Source organism: Lethenteron reissneri, chromosome 9 (genome assembly GCF_015708825.2).
Source record: "Lethenteron reissneri isolate LAM-NWPU_2019-01 chromosome 9, ASM1570882v1, whole genome shotgun sequence".
Classification (NCBI taxonomy): Eukaryota; Metazoa; Chordata; class Hyperoartia; order Petromyzontiformes; family Petromyzontidae; genus Lethenteron; species Lethenteron reissneri.
The window spans coordinates 13989866-14008243 of record NC_083787.1 but is presented as its reverse complement, the minus strand read 5'-3'; the positions used below and the strand labels follow the sequence as shown (position 1 = coordinate 14008243).

At 49.0% G+C, this 18378-nt stretch overlaps 1 protein-coding gene across 3 annotated transcripts in view; it reads left to right on the top strand.

Moving 5' to 3' along the window:
- Positions 1 to 18378, top strand: part of LOC133340317 (junctophilin-3-like) — a 97536-nt gene that overhangs the window by 13740 nt on the left and 65418 nt on the right. For all 3 annotated transcript variants that reach the window (XM_061548458.1, XM_061548457.1, XM_061548459.1), the window contains exons 2-3: positions 8617 to 9119; positions 13014 to 13336. In XM_061548458.1, coding sequence (XP_061404442.1) covers positions 8617 to 9119; positions 13014 to 13336 — 826 coding nt within the window. The remainder of the gene's footprint in view (positions 1 to 8616; positions 9120 to 13013; positions 13337 to 18378) is intronic.

The window sequence follows — 18378 nt, the reverse complement described above, 5'->3', positions numbered from 1 at the left end:
TTGTTGTTATTTTGTCTCTCATTGTTCAAATAAACCTACCATTAAAATTATAGACTGATCATTTCTTTGTCAGTGGGCAAACGTACAAAATCAGCAGGGGATAAAATACTTTTTTCCCTCACTGTAACAATGGTCAGCTACGGCAGAGGTATTGGTTCTGCCGTATTTCAGATCTGCCTTGTGTTCGCGAACACAGTCCGAGACATGTCGTTTTGTTTCCCCAATGTAACTGCTGCCGCAGGTACAACTCAGTTTGTAGACTCCAGGGTATTGCATGTCAGGAATGACCTCCTTCACAGATGGGATTAGATCACGGACTTTGTGTACTGTATTGAATCGGACCTGGATCTTGTGTTTAAGATTTTGGAAATCTTTTTGGTAACACCTGCTATGTATGGTAAAGTGATGGTTTTGATTGGCTTCTCAGGAGATTGTTTCTCTATGGTTGGAGAAACAGCATTGCGAATAATGCGGTCCAAGTACCCATTCATCTTGAGGGCTTGGTGTACGTGTTCCAGTTCACTGGCTAGGTGGTGTTGGTTGGAGATGCAGTGGGTCCTATGGTGTAGTGTTGTGATGAGGGAATTCTTCTGGGCTGGATGGTGGTGGGAATCAGGTTTTAGATAGGAATCTGTGTGGGTGGCTTTCCTGTAGATAGTGTCCCAACGAGCCGTCAGGCCTCTTCTCAAAACAAAACATCCAGGAATGGTAGCTTACCATCCTTCTCCACTTCCATGGTGAATTTGATGGATGGGTGTATGGAATTGATGTGGTTGAGAAATTGGTTCAATGCTGGCAGGCCAAATGACGAAAGTGTCATCTACGTATCTCTTCTACACGGAAGGACGTAGGGTAGATGTCTGGATGGCATCTGTTTCAAATTTCTCCATGAAAACATTCGCTATCACTGGTGATAAGGGGGAACCCATGGGGGTACCTTCATTTTGTTTGTCGAAAGTACCATTCCAGGTGAAGTAAGTGTTGGTAAGGCAATGCCTAACCTTGAACTTGAACATTTCGACAAATGTATCCTACAATCACACCTACCATTAACAGAAAAAATGTCAACATCTGATCGGAACCTTGTAGATAACATGACTGCTTCTTCTGCCGCAACAATGTCCTCCAAATACAAGGTTAACCTTATTGCTAAATTCAAACTTGTCAAAAAAAACAGTACCACACATTTAAAAGCTAGATGTTAACAAGACTGTTTTTAATCAGAGTAACAGCTCAATCTCCGATAGCCTAAAATCGGTACTGGCTAGAGGGCTGAATTTTGCTGTCACCCCCAAACACATCCTAGTGGATGATATCATTGCCCAGGTGTAGCCCTCAAAGGCTTAGGACACATTCCAGCAGACGTGGCAAGATCTGAAATTGCCACCATCCTTAAAAATGCTAAGAAACCCATTAGTCACATCAGCAAAGATGAGAGCTCTGAACTCGCCGAATTAAAAAAGAGAGAAAACATAGTCATCCTCTCAGCCGACAAGGGCAATGCTAATGTCATCATGGATAAAACCGCATACAACAACAAAATCCAGGACCTTCTTAATGATGGCAGTTACACCAAAATTAACAAAGATCCTACCAACCGCCTGGCTACAAAAACCAACAATATCATTAACAATTCGACTTCTCTAATCGAACCATTAAAGCGGCTCTCCCTAAAACCTTCTGCTGCTAGACCACCCAGATTCTATAATCTTCCAAAAAATCATAAAGAAGGTACTCCACTTCGGCCCATCGTTTCCACTGTCAACTCACCTACCTACAAACTGGCCCGATTTATGTCTGAGACCTTGCTTCCATTCACGTGCAAGACTACCTCAGCTGACGTAACTCAGCCCACTTGGCCTCTATAATTAAGGGCATCTCACTGTCTCCAGATAATTTGCTTGTCAGCTTTGATGTAGTCTCTCTGTTCACCAAGGTTGCTGTACCTGACACCTTAGAAATAATTGAAGACTTGGTCCAACATGGACTGAATCCTGATGTACCAACTTTGGTTAGGCACTGCCTTACCAACACTTACTTCACCTGGAATGGTACTTTCTACAAACAAAATGAAGGTACCCCCATGGGTTCCCCCTTATCACTAGTGATAGCGAATGTTTTCATGGAGAAATTTGAAACACATGCCATCCAGACATCTACCCTACGTCCTTCCTTGTGGAAGAGATACGTAGATGACACTTTCGTCATTTGGCCACATGGCCTGCCAGCATTGAACCAATTTCTCAACCACATCAATTCCATACACCCATCCATCAAATTCACCATGGAAGTGGAGAAGGATGGTAAGCTATTATTCCTGGATGTTTTGTTTTGAGAAGAGGCCTGACGGCTCGTTGGGACACTCTGTCTACAGGAAAGCCACCCACACAGATTCCTATCTAAAACCTGATTCCCACCACCATCTGGCCCAGAAGAATTCCCTCATCAAAACACTACACCATAGAGCCCACTGCATCGCCAACCAACACCACCTAGCCAGTGAACTGGAACACGTACACCAAACCCTCAAGATGAATGGGTACTCAGATCGGATTATTCGCAAAGCTGTTTCTCCAACCATGGAGAAACAATCTCCTGATAATCTTCTTGGTTTTTTCGGTAAAGTCACGTAGAAGGGAAGTAATAAAATAATAAAAACAAAACATAATAAAATAATTCTCACGACGTTTCGGCCACAACGCAAGCAGCCGTCTTCAGGTGGAGAACAGGTCTGTCAAGTAGACAGAGTCTTCAGACTCTGTCTACTTGACAGACTCTCTACTTGACAGACCTGTTCTCCACCTGAAGACGGCTGCTTGCGTTGTGGCCGAAACGTCGTGAGAATTATTTTATTATGTTTTATTTTTATTATTGTATTACTTCCCTTCTACGTGACTTTACCGAAAGAACCAAGAAGATGAATCCCTGCAGTCACGAAAGCTTTAAATCGAAATCTCTTGATAAGCCAATCAAAACCATCAATTTACCATACATAGCAGGTGTTACCAAAAATATTTCCAAAATCTTAAACAAACACAAGATCCAGATCCGATTCAATACAGTACACAAAGACCATGATCTAATTCCATCTGTGAAGGAGGTCATTCCTGACATGCAATAACCCTGGAGTCTACAAACTGAATTGTACCTGCAGTAGCAGTTGCATTGGGGAAACGAAACGACATGTCTTGGACCGTGTTCGTGTCGTCCCACATTCAGCTTCCCACTTCTAGCCCCGCCCCATTTCCCCCCAGCTTCACGTCCTCTTCCCCTCGCGCTCACGCAGCCCCCCCCTTCTCTCTCCCTCCTTGCCTCCCCCTTTCTTACCTATATAACCTCTTGCCACGGCAGCTCTCTCGCCTACTTCAGCATTTTCTTGCTGTGGTTCCAACTGACGAAGATTGTGTTGCGATCGAAACGTCGTGATTTGTTTGATTTTATTTCTACCTACGTGACTTTACCGAAAGAACCAAAGAGTATGGATTCCTGCAGTTACGAAAGCTTCAAATCAAGGGGGGATACGTTCCTAATGTTGCCACTTCACTTATATTTCGGTTTGGAGAATATAAATAATAAATATATTCAAATTGCCAGGCGTATTTATATAAAAATAAAGAACATTTTACAGTTAGATTTTTTATTACCTTTGGTACTGGGCTTGGCTTTGCTTGCTGGGTAGACGGTGGTGAGGTGGAGGCAAGTGACGGTTAGCGAGCACCTATGAAGGCCGGCACAGCACACGAGCGGTAGGTGGCCAACACCATGCCCGGCCGCATTTGTCTCCCTACTCGCGATGTTTATACACTGTACCGGGTAATCATTTGAGGCTAAGTCGACCTAGGGGAGGCCCAGGACCAGTTCAGATAATCGTCACTGGTGTTGGCCATGAGCCGGAATTGGGCCCAGTCGCCAGGTTTGTAGCGCAGCGCGCTAACCGTTATACTACCTCTCCCCACACAAAGATACACACACTCACTGATCAACACACACACACAAAACCAACCGCTATTCACCACTAAGTGGTGGTAACTTCACCACGGCGCTTGTGCCAGGCTATGTGCACTTTAAGGCCACGTGAAGTGTGATGACTCGCTGGCAGGTCACGGGATAGACCCAGGTGCCATGGGTTGACTGAGATGACTGGCAGTTGCACCACCTGTGCCCCCCCCCCCCCCCGACTGTGCCAACTTGCTGTGTTTTAGCCACGCGTCGCTCACCTCGTTGTGAGCGTCCTTCCTCTGCCCAGTTGCGTCCTTCACGAGCTTCCTCCACAGAAGCCGATCTTAACACCATTGGTACCAGTCATTAGCAAGTCCATTCAGCTCCATATTCTCTTGTGTACTATATCAGTCCATCTTTTCTCTAACCCGCATGCCCAGCCACTGCATACCAAAACAGATTTTTTTTTTGTCCGGGAATAGAGGGGGGTAAATGGGCGCTGCACGGTCAAACAAAAGCTGTTTGGGCATGCGGTGGCTGGGCGTGTTTGCTCCATGCCCCAGCCAATGCAGGCTCACTGATGAGACGGTTTCCCGATTTTTCAAGGATTTGTGAGGTCCTCACACAATCCAGCTACGTTAAACCCAGGATCGATTGTAGGCAGGCCAGCCTGAATGTTTCTAATCAGCATAGATGTTCCCATTCAGGGGGTAAAAATTTCGTAAGCATAGGGTAGGGCATGACTGTGGCCGAGAAGACCCGAAACTTCGTGTGGAACGACAGACCAGGTAGCTTCCAAACAGCGTTACGCAGCCGATGAAAAGATAATGCCGCCGCCTGATTCAGAGTGAAATCTGCTGTCAAGCCAGGGCTGGTCATAAGCACACTGCCTAGGTATGGGAAAACTCTCTCCACTCTCTCCACAACTGCCCTATCACCAATGGGGAGTTGAGGAGGTGGGGTGTTTGATGGCACAAAATACCCAGGCCGTTGCTGAGTTTTGGTAGGGATGATTTTAAGGCCCCACCTCTTAGTGGTATGCTCCAGGTTCAGCAGCAGCGCCTCCCACTCCTCTGAATAGAAATGATCAGATCATCAGCATACACGCACAAACACGTCAACACATTCACTCATAGATCCGCACACACACACAAGTCTGCACACTCACAGATCCGCACCCACACGCAAACACTCGCTCATAGATTCAAACAAGTAATAAATACTTGCACATTTTCTCACAGATCTGCACACACACACGAACACTCCCTCAGATCCGCACCCACAGATCTATACACAAACGCTCACACACACATCTGCACACAAATACACAGATCTGCACACACGGATCTGCACACAAACGCTCACACAGATCTGCACACGAATCCACAGATCTGCACACAAACACTCACTCGCAAACCTACAAATCCACACACTAACAGTAGCCGACGCCTCGTGTCTCAGTGTCGGCACCGAATCGCATCTCATTTCACTTGTAGGGAGGTACGTAACACTTTTACGCTGCCTCTTAGCCACATATATATCCGCGTCACTTAAAACTCAATTGCGAGGCATGATGCTCAAGGGCCACGTAACCACACCGTTACATTACATCACTAACAATACTGTACTCAACGCTGGTGTACAGCAGTAAACTGTCACACTATAAAATCACCGAAATACTGTACACGAATGATATAGTGTACTCTACAGTACACTTCTCAATGTGCGACACGAAGTGAGTTGGTGTCCAGGGTGGATGGAGGCAATGGATACGAGAGGGGGCGGACGATGCCGTCAGCGTCGCGAGTGTGGGTTGGGGTGATGCACATCGGGTCGTGGTGCAGGAGACTCTTTAATAACGCGGAGGTTACGTTCTTGTAAAGTGCCACCAAGGCCAAAACCACGATATTCGATACTTAAGCCTTACCTAAATAATGGGGTTAGAAGGTACATGGCAACCACAGACATAGACACATCATAATTGAAATAAGTACTGTACCGTGTGCCAAATAAACAAAACATAAAATTATTGAAATAAACATGAAAAAACATTGTTCCAAAAAACATTCCTAGACAATAAATAGTAATAAATAAGTAAATACTCAATAAATCCTATACTCATGATCCAAAGCAGGTGTGTGTTTGTCCGCATGTGGGGAGCGGTAATGCAAAGGTGAGCGCACAGCGCTACGAACCCGGTGTCCCAAGGTTGACTCCTGCCCAACGCCAGAGATGATTATCTGAATCGGTCATGGGCCTCCCGTAGGTCGACTCGGCTTCAAATAAGTCCCAGGTGCATTGTGTAAACATCGCTGCTGGGGAGACAAAGGTGGCTAGGCGTGGTTTTGGCCACCCATCCCCTCGTGTGTCGTGTCGGCCTTCATAAGTGCTCGTTAATAGCGCTTACCCCAACAATCTGTTCCGGCTACACAGGGGGTGTTTGGCCGCGTGACACTTGCATGGCAAAGGTTTGAGGTGCGACTGACTGCCTCGCGTCCCTCGCCCACCCCGCACCACGATACCGGCCACACAACACCATCACTCGAGAGGCTTCTCGAGTGATACTTTAGTGTATATGTGCGAAAGGCCAAAAATAACCCCGTGATAACTAAATTCATGTACGGAGAGGTTGCCCGTGATAGATTGAACCCTTACTGACCAGCGCGGTGAAGTATGGTCGAACAACCTCCACGACTCACACAGCATTGGGAGGCCCTCATCCAGCAGTGGATTGACAAATGAGCCACCATGTCAAAATTAATCTAAGTGCTAACCCTTACCATTGCTATAACTTTGCCTCTAACACTGACATAAAGTCGGACTGTGTTCCTCACTACATAATCCATGAGCCCAGATATCTGCCTTGTCAGTACCACCTGAGATGGCAGAACTTCAATAGTTTAAATTTCTTGATGTGGCTAAAACAGTGAATCATGAGAACGATTTGAAGCGAGTGGGGTAATCAAGTAATCCATTTCTAATACACTGTATAAATAAATGGGCATTACGAATGTTGTGCTTCCTTAGGCGGGACCCATTTCTGCACTGACCCATGGGCATAACAACTCGCCATAACCCAAAGCCTCAGCACTAACGCCAGAGCAGACGCAAAGTGGCTCCGCGGATGGGTCTTGTTCCCATCGCGAATCGAATGCTGCATTTAGGAACGCGTTATCAAATGGGCTATCCATCTCCTTCACTTTGCGTCACCGCGCCTGGGTTTTATTTCTTAGCCAATTCAATTCACCGCCAATTTCCTTCAAGCCCCAGTAAGAGCCCAGTAAGACCACATACGTCTTTACTGGGCCCTCTCGTGGGCTCTCTCGTCAACCGCCGGCCTGGTTCGAGTGAGAAACGCATCTCACACAGCGTCTATGCGGCGCTTTCATTTCTCCACTCTAGCCGCCACTCTCAATGAGGACACTAATGAATTTAATTAACCCCAAGCCGCACCGCGTGCTCATGCCAAAATAATAAAGTCTAAGACATGTGGTAATTAGCTCTGCTGACAGCACGTTGAGGGGCATACATCTCATGCTGCCCCCCCCCCCACTGCCCCCCCCCACCCCTTGCATCTGTGTGGTCTGACCTAGGAAGTGCGAGAAATGATCCTTGGGTTGGTAGGACTGTAAATGTATTCATCATCAGGTATGACTTATCCAATTCTGGATGAAGGTCTCCCCACTCCCCAGTCTGTCACCTTCTCTCATTGTCTCGCGATGCAGCGGTATATCTAGTTGCTAGACACTGGCCGATTTTCAAAACTCCATCCCCATGGTGGCCATTCCATCTTTTGGCTTTGACTCTTTTCAATCTCTAGCCATGACGTGGCCTGCCCAAGGCCACTTCCTTTTCTTCACGGTCAACATGATGACTCTAGCTTGCGTTATGATTCCATAATGTGTTCCTTTTGCAGTGCATCACGTGGTGCCTAATCATGCAAGGGAGAACCTGCGAAGGTGCCCGGTGGAGGAACCCTGTGAGAGGATTCCCGCGGGTTTCACTTGTTGAGCAGAATTGTTTTGTTACAATTACTTTATTTCACGACAGAGCGCGAAGTGGCAAGACACTCGGCTGAGGTTTGTCCTGGTTCACGTTTCCTTTATTATCATGAGCCCAGGTGTAGATGGTGTGAGGGGGGGGGGGGTTGTGGGGACCTGCACTGGCCGTGCAGTCATGGCCGATGGGGCCAGCGTGCAGGGATGTGGGCCGTCCCGAATCGATTGCCCAGAGTCAGCGCTTCAGCGTTTATCGTAAAGCCACCCCGATCGGATTCCTTGTTACGCCACGCTTGTTGCAGACGTTTACAGGTTTGAGCCCAGCTGCCACCCAGGTTAATATTGCAGGTGTGTATTGGCCGTAAATACTACTTTGTGTCGTCTACTTCACAGTCTTTAAAAAAAAAGTAGGCCATGCGTATCGGCGTCACGGTTACAATTTAGTAAATTACTCGCAAATTAACTACTGGCATACTCGTGCCCACCCGCAGACCAGCGGTGCATTCACTCGGTGCCACACAGTGACAGCTGCCGCTGGGGGTACCCTTGGCTAGACTGCTGTGGCGTGAAGTGAGAGGTACTGCACGGGCGGTGAATGCTCTCAACCTCTCCTTTTCTTGTCCACCTCTTTCCCGCTCTCTTCATGCCCAATCTCTCCTCCCGCTCCCCGTCTCGGCAGGCACCTACCAGGGCCAGTGGGCGGGCGGCATGCGGCACGGCTATGGCGTGCGCAACAGTGTGCCGTATGGGCTGGCCTCGGTGGTGCGTTCCCCGCTGCGCACTTCGCTCTCCTCCCTGCGCAGTGAGCAGACGAACGGCTCCGTCGTGGGCCCGGTCGGCGGGGGAGCTGGCGGCTCTCTGCGCAGCGGGGATGATGCCGGCTCGGCCGTGGGCTCACGGGGTGGCTTCGTGCTCACTGGCGTCCACCACAGCGATAGCGAGCAGCAGGGGGGCAAGGCCGGTGGCAAGCGTGGTGGCGGAGGCCTCTTCCGACGCGGCTCGCTGCTTGGCAGCCTCAAGTTCCGCCGGAGCGACTCGAAGGCCTCACTGTCGAGCGAGCGGAGCAAGCGCAGCTCATTCCGCAGCGAGGCCGGGATGAGCGCCATCAGCTCGGCTGCCAGCGACGGCACGTCGCTTGCCGTGAGCCTCGGCGAGCCTGAGACGGAGCTCTTCGACTCGGAGGTGGGTTCGGCACGAAAGGCAGATTTGTGCACGGACAGAGGGAAGGATGGACGGGACAGAAGGATGGTCGGACAATTGGACAGTCGGAGAATCGGAGGGACGTACAATCGGACGCACTGACGGATATTCACAAGGATGGAGAGGCGGAGGAGAGACAGGACAGACGATTCCCGCCTGCAGTTGGGATTAGTTCTCCTACGCGCGTTTAGGTCATACGCTGGTCTTGCGATGCAGCGGTCACCGGTTCAATTTGATCTCCCCGGCACGGCAATCGCCAAGTAGACAAGTTTTTAAAAAATCTCACCTCTTGTCTGAGTAGTGTCAATGTGTGAGAAGTGTTGTGACCTCCAGTGTGGTGGTTGGGTAAGTGAGTGGGTGAGTGGATGGGTGGGTGAGTGAGTGCATTGTTTTGACCTGTATTATGTTGGCAGTTGAATGCAGAGTGGATGAGACGAAACAGTCAGTCTGGTAGACCAAATCCTCAACATATTTGGAGGAATCGATGAGTGAGGTTCGCGGGAACAGTATACATTATAGTAGCAATAGGGGAGTAAGTGTGTGAGTGACTGGACTCGATTAGTAAGTGCTGGATCATCAATCACCCTAACTGTGGCTTTACACTGAATTATGTCAAGTGCAGCAAAGTAAGAAACGGATGCTACACTCCAGATATGACAGCAGGATTCTAACTTCGGACGAATCTATGTAGTGTACAGCAGCAGTAATAATCGTTCAGAATTAACAAAGCTTTGGCATGGAAAAAAAGCTTTTTCGATGCCTCCTTAATCAGTTTAGTAACAAAGCCATTCTGCGCCTGCTCACAAGAGACAGATGATGCTTGATGACCACACATGATGATGTCACGTGGGGATACGGTTGCCACCTGTCCAGGTTTGACCCGAATAGTAAGTAAGTACATTTATAGACGCCCAACACCTATAACCTAGGTTATCACGAGTGCGCAACATTCATTTTCTACTGAACTGGTTAAATATCTGTAAAGAGTCTCAAACATCGTGCAGAGCCAGTCAGTTCCAGGCGGATGGATTGCTGAGTATGTGAGTGGGTGGGTGAGTATGTGAGTGGGTGGGTGAGTATGTGAGTGGGTGGGTGAGTATGTGAGTGGGTGGGTGAGTATGTGAGTGAGTGGGTGAGTATGTGAGTGGGTGGGTGAGTATGTGAGTGGGTGGGTGAGTATGTGAGTGAGTGGGTGACTATGTGAGTGGGTGAGTGGGTGACTATGTGAGTGGGTGACTACGTGAGTGAGTGGGTGACTATGTGAGTGGGTGGGTGAGTATGTGAGTGGGTGGGTGAGTATGTGAGTGGGTGGGTGAGTATGTGAGTGGGTGGGTGAGTATGTGAGTGGGTGGGTGAGTATGTGAGTGGGTGGGTGAGTATGTGAGTGGGTGGGTGAGTATGTGAGTGGGTGGGTGAGTATGTGAGTGGGTGGGTGAGTATGTGAGTGGGTGGGTGAGTATGTGAGTGGGTGGGTGAGTATGTGAGTGAGTGAGTGAGTAGGTGAGTTCCATGTTGATGGACAGCTGAGTAGGAGAGTGAGTGGGTGGGTAAGTGAATGAGTGGGTTAGGTGTGTTCTAGGCCGATGGACTGCTGACTGCGAAGCTGCGAGGTCCGAATCCCGTTGTCCGAGTGTACGGAGCCTCTCCTAGGTCTACTCAGCCTCAAATGAGTACCTGGTGCGATGTGCAAACATTGACATTTGGGGACAAAGGACGCCAAGCATAGTACTGGCCATACACCCTCTTTGCCGTGCCGGCCTTCATTGGTGCTTGCTAACAGCACTTTCCCCAACAGTCTGTTAAGGCTATACAGGGGAACTTTGACTTTGGATGAGTGAGTGGGGGTGGGTGTACCGGCACACAAATTGCCATCAGGTCGTGTTGAGCACATTGGTGTAGACACATGTTTATATGAATGTGCACAGCTTGTAATCAATATTTTGGTTAATTGGCAGACAGTGCAGGTCATTGCAGGTTATTGCAAATGTTTGGTGTAATGTGATCATATTTTCCTTTCTGCACTGTCAGACACGTGGCTGAGTTCAGAAGAGACTGCAGCGGACGTAGATGGATGGCGCTAGTGCAGCTGAAAACGCTGTTACAATAGTCCACACTATTGGTGATGACTGCGTGGACTAGTGTCTTAGCTGCATTAAGAGTCAATGAGTGGCATATTACAGTTCAGGAAAGTGGCATCTGTGTTTGGGGTGGCAAGAGTTGGTTTGTACTGATATTTGGCGATGCAGTACACTGCACAGTTTTGACCCAGGCTGACTAAGAAACATGTCCCAGATAGAGTGCATAATTATGGGCTCTGTTGTCAGTGATTGACTGTACTAAGCATAGGCAGTTCGGATCTTGCGAATGCGCCTTGCTAGTTTGTGCGTCGTTTGTGGGTGTGAGGTCACCGTGAGCCTAGAGGCCTCGTCACGTGGTCCAAAATGCGTTCGTGTGAGAGGTGGCCAGCTAACTCTCGGCTTGGATCTCAGGACTGCGTTGCCTCGGTGCACGGCTGTGAGACAGATTTGAACTATAAGACGCCACGTAAATGGATCATCATCAGCATCATCATCAGCATCATCATCAGCCACAATCAATCCACTCTTGAGTGAAGACCTCCTCAAACTGCCGCCATCTCTCATGGTCCCACGATGTGACAATCCATCTAGAGCGTACGTACGAGCCAATTTCATTGTTCCATCTCCGTGGCGGTAATGTTCCGTGGGACGTGTTGAAGTAACAAACACACAGATGGTTCGATGCGGGCTGCATTCATTGTGCTTCGTCTCCGAGGCTTGAGTGCCGCTCACGCAGCAGCAGCAGCAGCGGTGTCGGAAACGCGCCCATCGTGTCAGGACAGTGATTCCCACATGCCAGTCCTCGTGGACCATCGTAGTGACCCCCAGAGTCTGAGCAGCTCACGTATGGAGAGGAGTAACCATGGTGATGTGTGGTACCATACACACTCCATGTGCTGGTAGTGTTGCTGGCAGTGATGATGATGTTGGTGACAGTAACAAGAACACCAGTGGTGACGGTGATGATAGAGATCCGCCAACAATAATTTTTATGACGTTAGACCACCGTGTGGGCGGCCAGGCAGCAGTGCAGTGGTGACACCCATGCTTCACTGAAAGAAGGACCTGGGTTACATTCCTGACTCGGGTGCCTTGATGTGGGTGCCACGGTGGCGAGATGTTAACTACGTCACCTGGTATACAGGAGCTCGTGGGTTGCGTCGACTTTTTTCCAGCTCCTCCAGTTTTTCCCTCCACATTTAGAATCAACATGCATTTAGAGTATTTGGCTGCTATAAATTTGCACACGATAAGTCACTTCATTGGGCTATCATTTGTGGCCAGGTTGCTTCTGCAAAATAGCTACATAGCTCAGTGGGCCTTAGCTGGTAAAATAAAAAAGAAATAGTTTAGTTTGAAGTGTGGATTTTCTATCTTCTCCTCCCCCTGTTATGTATGGGTTTCCTTCAGGGTCATACAGTTTCCTGCCGTAACTAAAAACCATACAGTGTAACTGGTATTGGCCAAACATTCCAATGATGCAGAAGAAAAGTTAAGGAAAAAATAATGAAAACAAATTTACTTTACCCTTTCTGACAATAAAGAGTAATGGCGATTCTTTTTTCATGAATTTAATACCAGCAAAAAAGGGTCCCAGAAATGTCTCAATGTTGAAAATCACTCAATTTGGATTACCCAACCTGACTGAGAAAACTTGGCAGGACCCTCCTGAAAACGAGTCCTGAGACTTGGTGAAACTTTCCCTGGTAAACACAAATCAATAAAATAACGATCATTAATGCTAATAATGATGATGACCACACATCACCATCTTCTGTTTTGTCTGCCGGCGCGGCAGGTGGAGGCCAACACCACGGAGACATACACGGGCGAGTGGAAAGGCGACAAGCGCAGCGGCTTCGGCGTGAGCCAGAGGTCAGACGGCCTGCGCTACGAGGGCGAGTGGCTCGCCAACCGCCGCAATGGCTACGGCCGCACCAGCTACCCGGACGGCCGCTCCGAGGAGGGCAAGTACCGGCAGGGCACGTTGACACGGGGCAAGCGGCGCAGCCTCGTGCCGCTCAGGGCCAGCAAGACGCGGGCCAAGGTGGAGCGTGCCGTCGAGGCGGCGCAGCGGGGCGCCGCCGTCGCCAAACAGAAGGCCGAGATTGCCATCTCCAGGTGCGTGCGCCAGCCCGACCGGTCGGGTTTTCTAACGTCCGTATGTCGTGCAAAGTCGGTCAAATTTGGAGCGGATACTTCCGCGAGAAGTTGTGTCGCTGCTGGGTTGGACCGGGGTGAGCTGCTAACCCCCGAGAGGGCCGCCGAGCCCCTGGGTTCTAACGTCTGTCCGTAACCGGGGAGCCTCCCGCGGAGGTGGATCCATTACAGGTGACGAGGTCCCTATGATATCAATTCTCCCTAAACCCGCTCTTTGTTTTCCCCGGAGGAAGCTTCTCTCATTATCCCTGGGTCTTGGTGATTGTGTTGTATGGCCACGGTGGTCATGACTGTCGAGTGTGCAGGCTGTGCAACTGCACCTGGTAGGGCTTAGGGGCTAGGCTACGAAGCTGGGTGGTGGTGGAACATGGATGGGGGGGACCCGTGATTCTCTATGCAGTCACTGCTCGCTTAACATCGGCCCCCTTTCACCGTTGTTTTCCTGGGACATCGCCGATGAATCGCATCCCTATTTATCCATTTGATGTCGCGTAGTATCGCTCTCACGTCACTGCCGGCGGGCAATGCCCCTAACCGGCCCAGCGTATCCCTATGGGGCTATACTGTAGGCTAGTCCTCACTTTCTCCGCCTGCGTGGGTGAGTGGTGTGATACAGTCCACGGTGGCGTACACTCATCTCAGTCCATTGTGGTGACGTCACCGTCACTTGATTGTGAACGGCAATTGTTGTTTATTGTTGTGCGTGAGAGTGACTGGGGAAAGGTGGCGCAGTGGTCAGTGCACTGCGCGACGAACCCAGCAGAAACCCGAGTTTGATTCCTGCTCACAGCCACCACTACCAACAACAGTTTCAGCGATTATCTGAAACAGCTCCTGGGCCTCCCCTAGGTCGACTCAGCCCCAAATGAGTACCTGGTGCAGTGTGTACACATCAGCACATAGGAGACAAAGGCAGCCGGGCATGCGTGGTGCTGGCCACCTACCACCCCCTTGTATGCCGTGCCAGTCTTCATAGGTCCTACTTGCTAACAGCACTTGCCCCGAGTCTATTAAACGCTACAGGGTGATCTTTGTCTTTGGTGCAGTGGTTAGCACACTGCGCTAAGAGCCTGGCCGACCTGAGATTAATTCTCAAAAAATTCAACTCAATACATTCGTCAATGATAAGCACTGTGTGTGGCCTGAAAAGGAAGCTAAATAATCAATTACGTTTCAGGCAATGGCCCTTCACAGCACATACTGGTGAGTGTTAACCTAAACGAAACTTTTCTCTACTTACAGCTACTGTTAATCACCAGTGTTATTAATATTTTTCTTTTAAATATGTATGTTAAGAAAGTTTATTATGTTCCCAAGTGTGATTGGAAATTTCCCAGGAACACAACCTCCCCTATTTACATTACTTCTTTTGGGAAAATCGGTTTCACTTAGCGTCGCTTCACTTAAAGTCACATTTTTCAGGAACGCAACCCCGACGTTCAGCGAGGAGTGACTGTATGAGGCTCTATGCGTCTTTCTGTGAGTTTTGTCAGTCTGTTTGCGAGTCTGATGCCCTGCGTAAGTCTCTGGGCCTGTACGTGAGTCTACGACTCCCTATACGAGTCTGGATGTCGCCCTGCATCTACCCTGGCACTCGATGGCAAAGCCCCTCTCGTGTTGCCACCGTTTCTCTGCGCGTCGTCGTCGTTGGTCGCGGCGTCCGTGCTCGCTGCACTGAGGCAGCGCTGCGATGATTTCTCATTGTCAAACCCAACAAACCTGAGACGTCCATTTATTTGCCTTTTAACTATCCCTAAGAACAAGAATTGAAATAGGTAACAAAGCCTTTGACGTTGCAGCACCACCAACTTTTGGAACAACCTTGTCTACCTCCCTTAACATCGTAAATCTTCCTTTAAAAAATATCCTGAAGCAGAATTAGTGCTGGATACAAACACATTTGACAATGTTATTGTAACGTTAATCCTTACCCATGTATTGAAAGTTCAATTTTAATGTGCAATTTAATTGAGGGACTACTGCGTGATGTCTTAGTGTGGTCTGGGACTGTTGTTTTTGTTGTTGTTTTGCCTTGTCCAAGCTTGCATTTAGTGTTGATAAATCGCCAGATATGTATCTACTTAGGCTATTGTTACTTATATCCTTAATATTTAATTACATATTTTAGTGGCTTATTTTTCTCTATTTTGCATTCCTATATGTGTTTATTGTTGTAACTTGCTAGACCCACCCCTACTGGACACCTGTGAAAAAGAGCTTCATAGCTCATCGGATTCCTCCTTAAGTCTAAATAAAGAGTCTGCCAAATATTATGATACCTGGGCTTTGTTCCTCGCCAGTTCACGATAATTTTTATTTGTATTTTTGTGAACACACACACACGCACGCCACCAGTGTTATGATCGCCAGAAGGCTCGAGAAATGGCACGCGCGTCCACGCATAAATAAATGTATGAGTACAATGAATGCGCCCAGTAAGCATGCCAACGTTGGCATGTGGTCGGGACCATCGGAGCAACGTTGACCCAGCGTTGGCCTCCTCTCTCCCGCGATGTGTGTCCTATACTGCGGCGCATCGCAAAGATGAACGGAGAAATATCGCTGGCAAAAAGATGTATGACAGAAAATTGGATCTTGATTGAAAAATAAGAAATGAATAATGAAAAGCGAGAATTGTATAACTACAGTGTTACACGTGCAGATCTGTACGGGCGTGAAAGCTGAATAATGGCACAGACCCTGCATTGAACTAAAAAGAAACATTAATGTGTTTTATATAGAAAGATGTTCAAAACATTTAATGGACATACAAGATGAATAACATACGGGTGTTACGGATTTCAGGGTCCACAACAAGAACATTCGCGAGAATAATTAGAGAAAGGCAAAGTTAGGTTTCCTGGACGTGTAATGAGAAAAAGATACTGAATATGAATGTGTTTTTGACTGGGAACGTTTTATGTATGAGAAGCAGGGGCAGATAGAGAATTCAGTTGCATGAGCAATTTAAACAACAGGATGCAACTGGGAGGAGTGTAATTATGGTTGTTGAGTAGCATTTTAGACAGAGCTAAATGATAGGCCATAATCGCTGACGTATTTGAGAAAGGGCATGGCACATAGAGAAAAAAGAGGTGTGCTGGGCACATATATATTTGTCTTGTGATCTGTCCAGCAGTGGAGATGGATATTCTGGACGGGGTCAGGTGGCTTCAGGCTTTGCTTTTCCATGCTAGGAGAGACAGTCTCTTGAGGTGGTGGTGGTGCTTGCTAGTGGTGGTGACTGCGGTTGTCTTGGTGGTGATCGTGGGGAGTGGTGGCACAGTGGTTAGCGCATCTTGCTACGAACCCGGCGGTGTGAGTTCGATTCCCGCTCATGGCGAACACCAGTGACGATTATCTGAAGCGGTCCTGGGCCTCCCCTAGGTCGACTCAACCTCAAGTGAGTACCTGGTGCGATGTGTAAACATCGTCACTAGGGAGACAAAGGCGGCCCGGCGTGGTGTTGGACACCCACCCTCTCGTGTGCCGTGCCGGCCTTTATAGGTGCTCGCGAACAGTACTTGCCCCTACAGTCTGTTAAGGCTACACGGGGGATCTTTGGTGTGGGTGGTGGTGGTGCTGCCGATTGTAGTGACGTTTGTGGTGTTTGGCAGTATTGCTGGTGGCGGTGGTGGTATTGCCAGTCGTGGCGATGTTTGCGGTGGTGCTAGCAGTGGTGGCGGTGGTGGTGGGAGGGTTGGCAGTGACTCCGCGAGCGAGCGGTACTCTGTTCTTGCAATGCTCTGCTGTTTGAAACGCAAGCTATTTATACCGCTGGGTCTACCATGCACCGTGCTCTCTGCGAGACGGAGCACAGACACCATTAGAGCTGTGGCATGCGCGTGTGTGTGCGTGTGTGAGGATTGGTGGCGCAGCAGTTAGCACGCAGCGCTGCGAACCCAACGACCCGAATTCGATTCTCGCTCACAGCCAACACCAGTGAAGGTTATCTGAACCGGTCCTGGACCTCTCCTGGGTCAACTCAGCCTCAAATTAGTACCTGCTGCGGTGGGAAGACAAAGGCGGCTGGGTGTGGTGCTGGCCACACTGCCCCTTCGTGTGCCATGCCAACTGTAATAGCACTTGCCCCAAAAGCCTGTGTGGACCATACAGGGGTGTTTGTCTCTTTCTCTCTGACTTGGTATGCCGTACCATGCGATGATGTTATTTGCCTGGAAGTTGTCTTCTGGAAGAGACATTTACTCACGACGTGATGCTGTGGTGATTTAGTACGTGTGCTTATATGTTTGTGTATATGTCTCTGCTTATGCCTTTTGGGTCTATGTGAAGCAGTAATCTGGTGAGCCTACTGTGCTACGAACCCTGCGACCTGGGTTCAATTCAACAGTGGTGAGTGATATCAGAACCACGGGGGTGCGGATTGATTAATTTAGACAAGAAAGTGTGGCCTCCATCCAGCAGTGGATTGATAATAGCTTATGATAAATAATGATGACGATGATGGAGTAGGAGCATTGCTCAACCTAAGAGAACTGCAGTTCTGCCAATGCCCATTGGGATATAGGGCAATGTAGCATTGTCCAGCACAGTGTAATATGGTGTGACATGGCGTGACATGGCACGGTGTGGGTGTGGCATGATCTGTCATGGTGTCATGCAGTGTGGTGCGATGTGATGCGGTATGATGCGGTGTGATGCAGTGCAGTGGGGCTTGGTGTGATTGGGTGTGGTGCGGCGCGGTCTGACAGAGTGGGACACGGTGTTGGTGCGGCATGATGTGGCGGAGTGTCATGCATTGGGTGCGGTGTGACGCAGCATGCTGGGACGTAGTGTAACGTGTTTTGGTGCGGCGCGGCGCACGTCCACCTGGGAGAAATAAAAGGCACGGTGCGTCTCCGCGAGATTGGCCGGCTTAGGTGCCGATAAATAGTCGGCAGTGCCGGCTCAGACTGATCCGTGTAATCTGTGGCCCCAACAGAGGATGCGGGGTGGGGTGGCAGTCGAAATGAGCATCCCTGGGCTCTCTGCCAGGGATGATG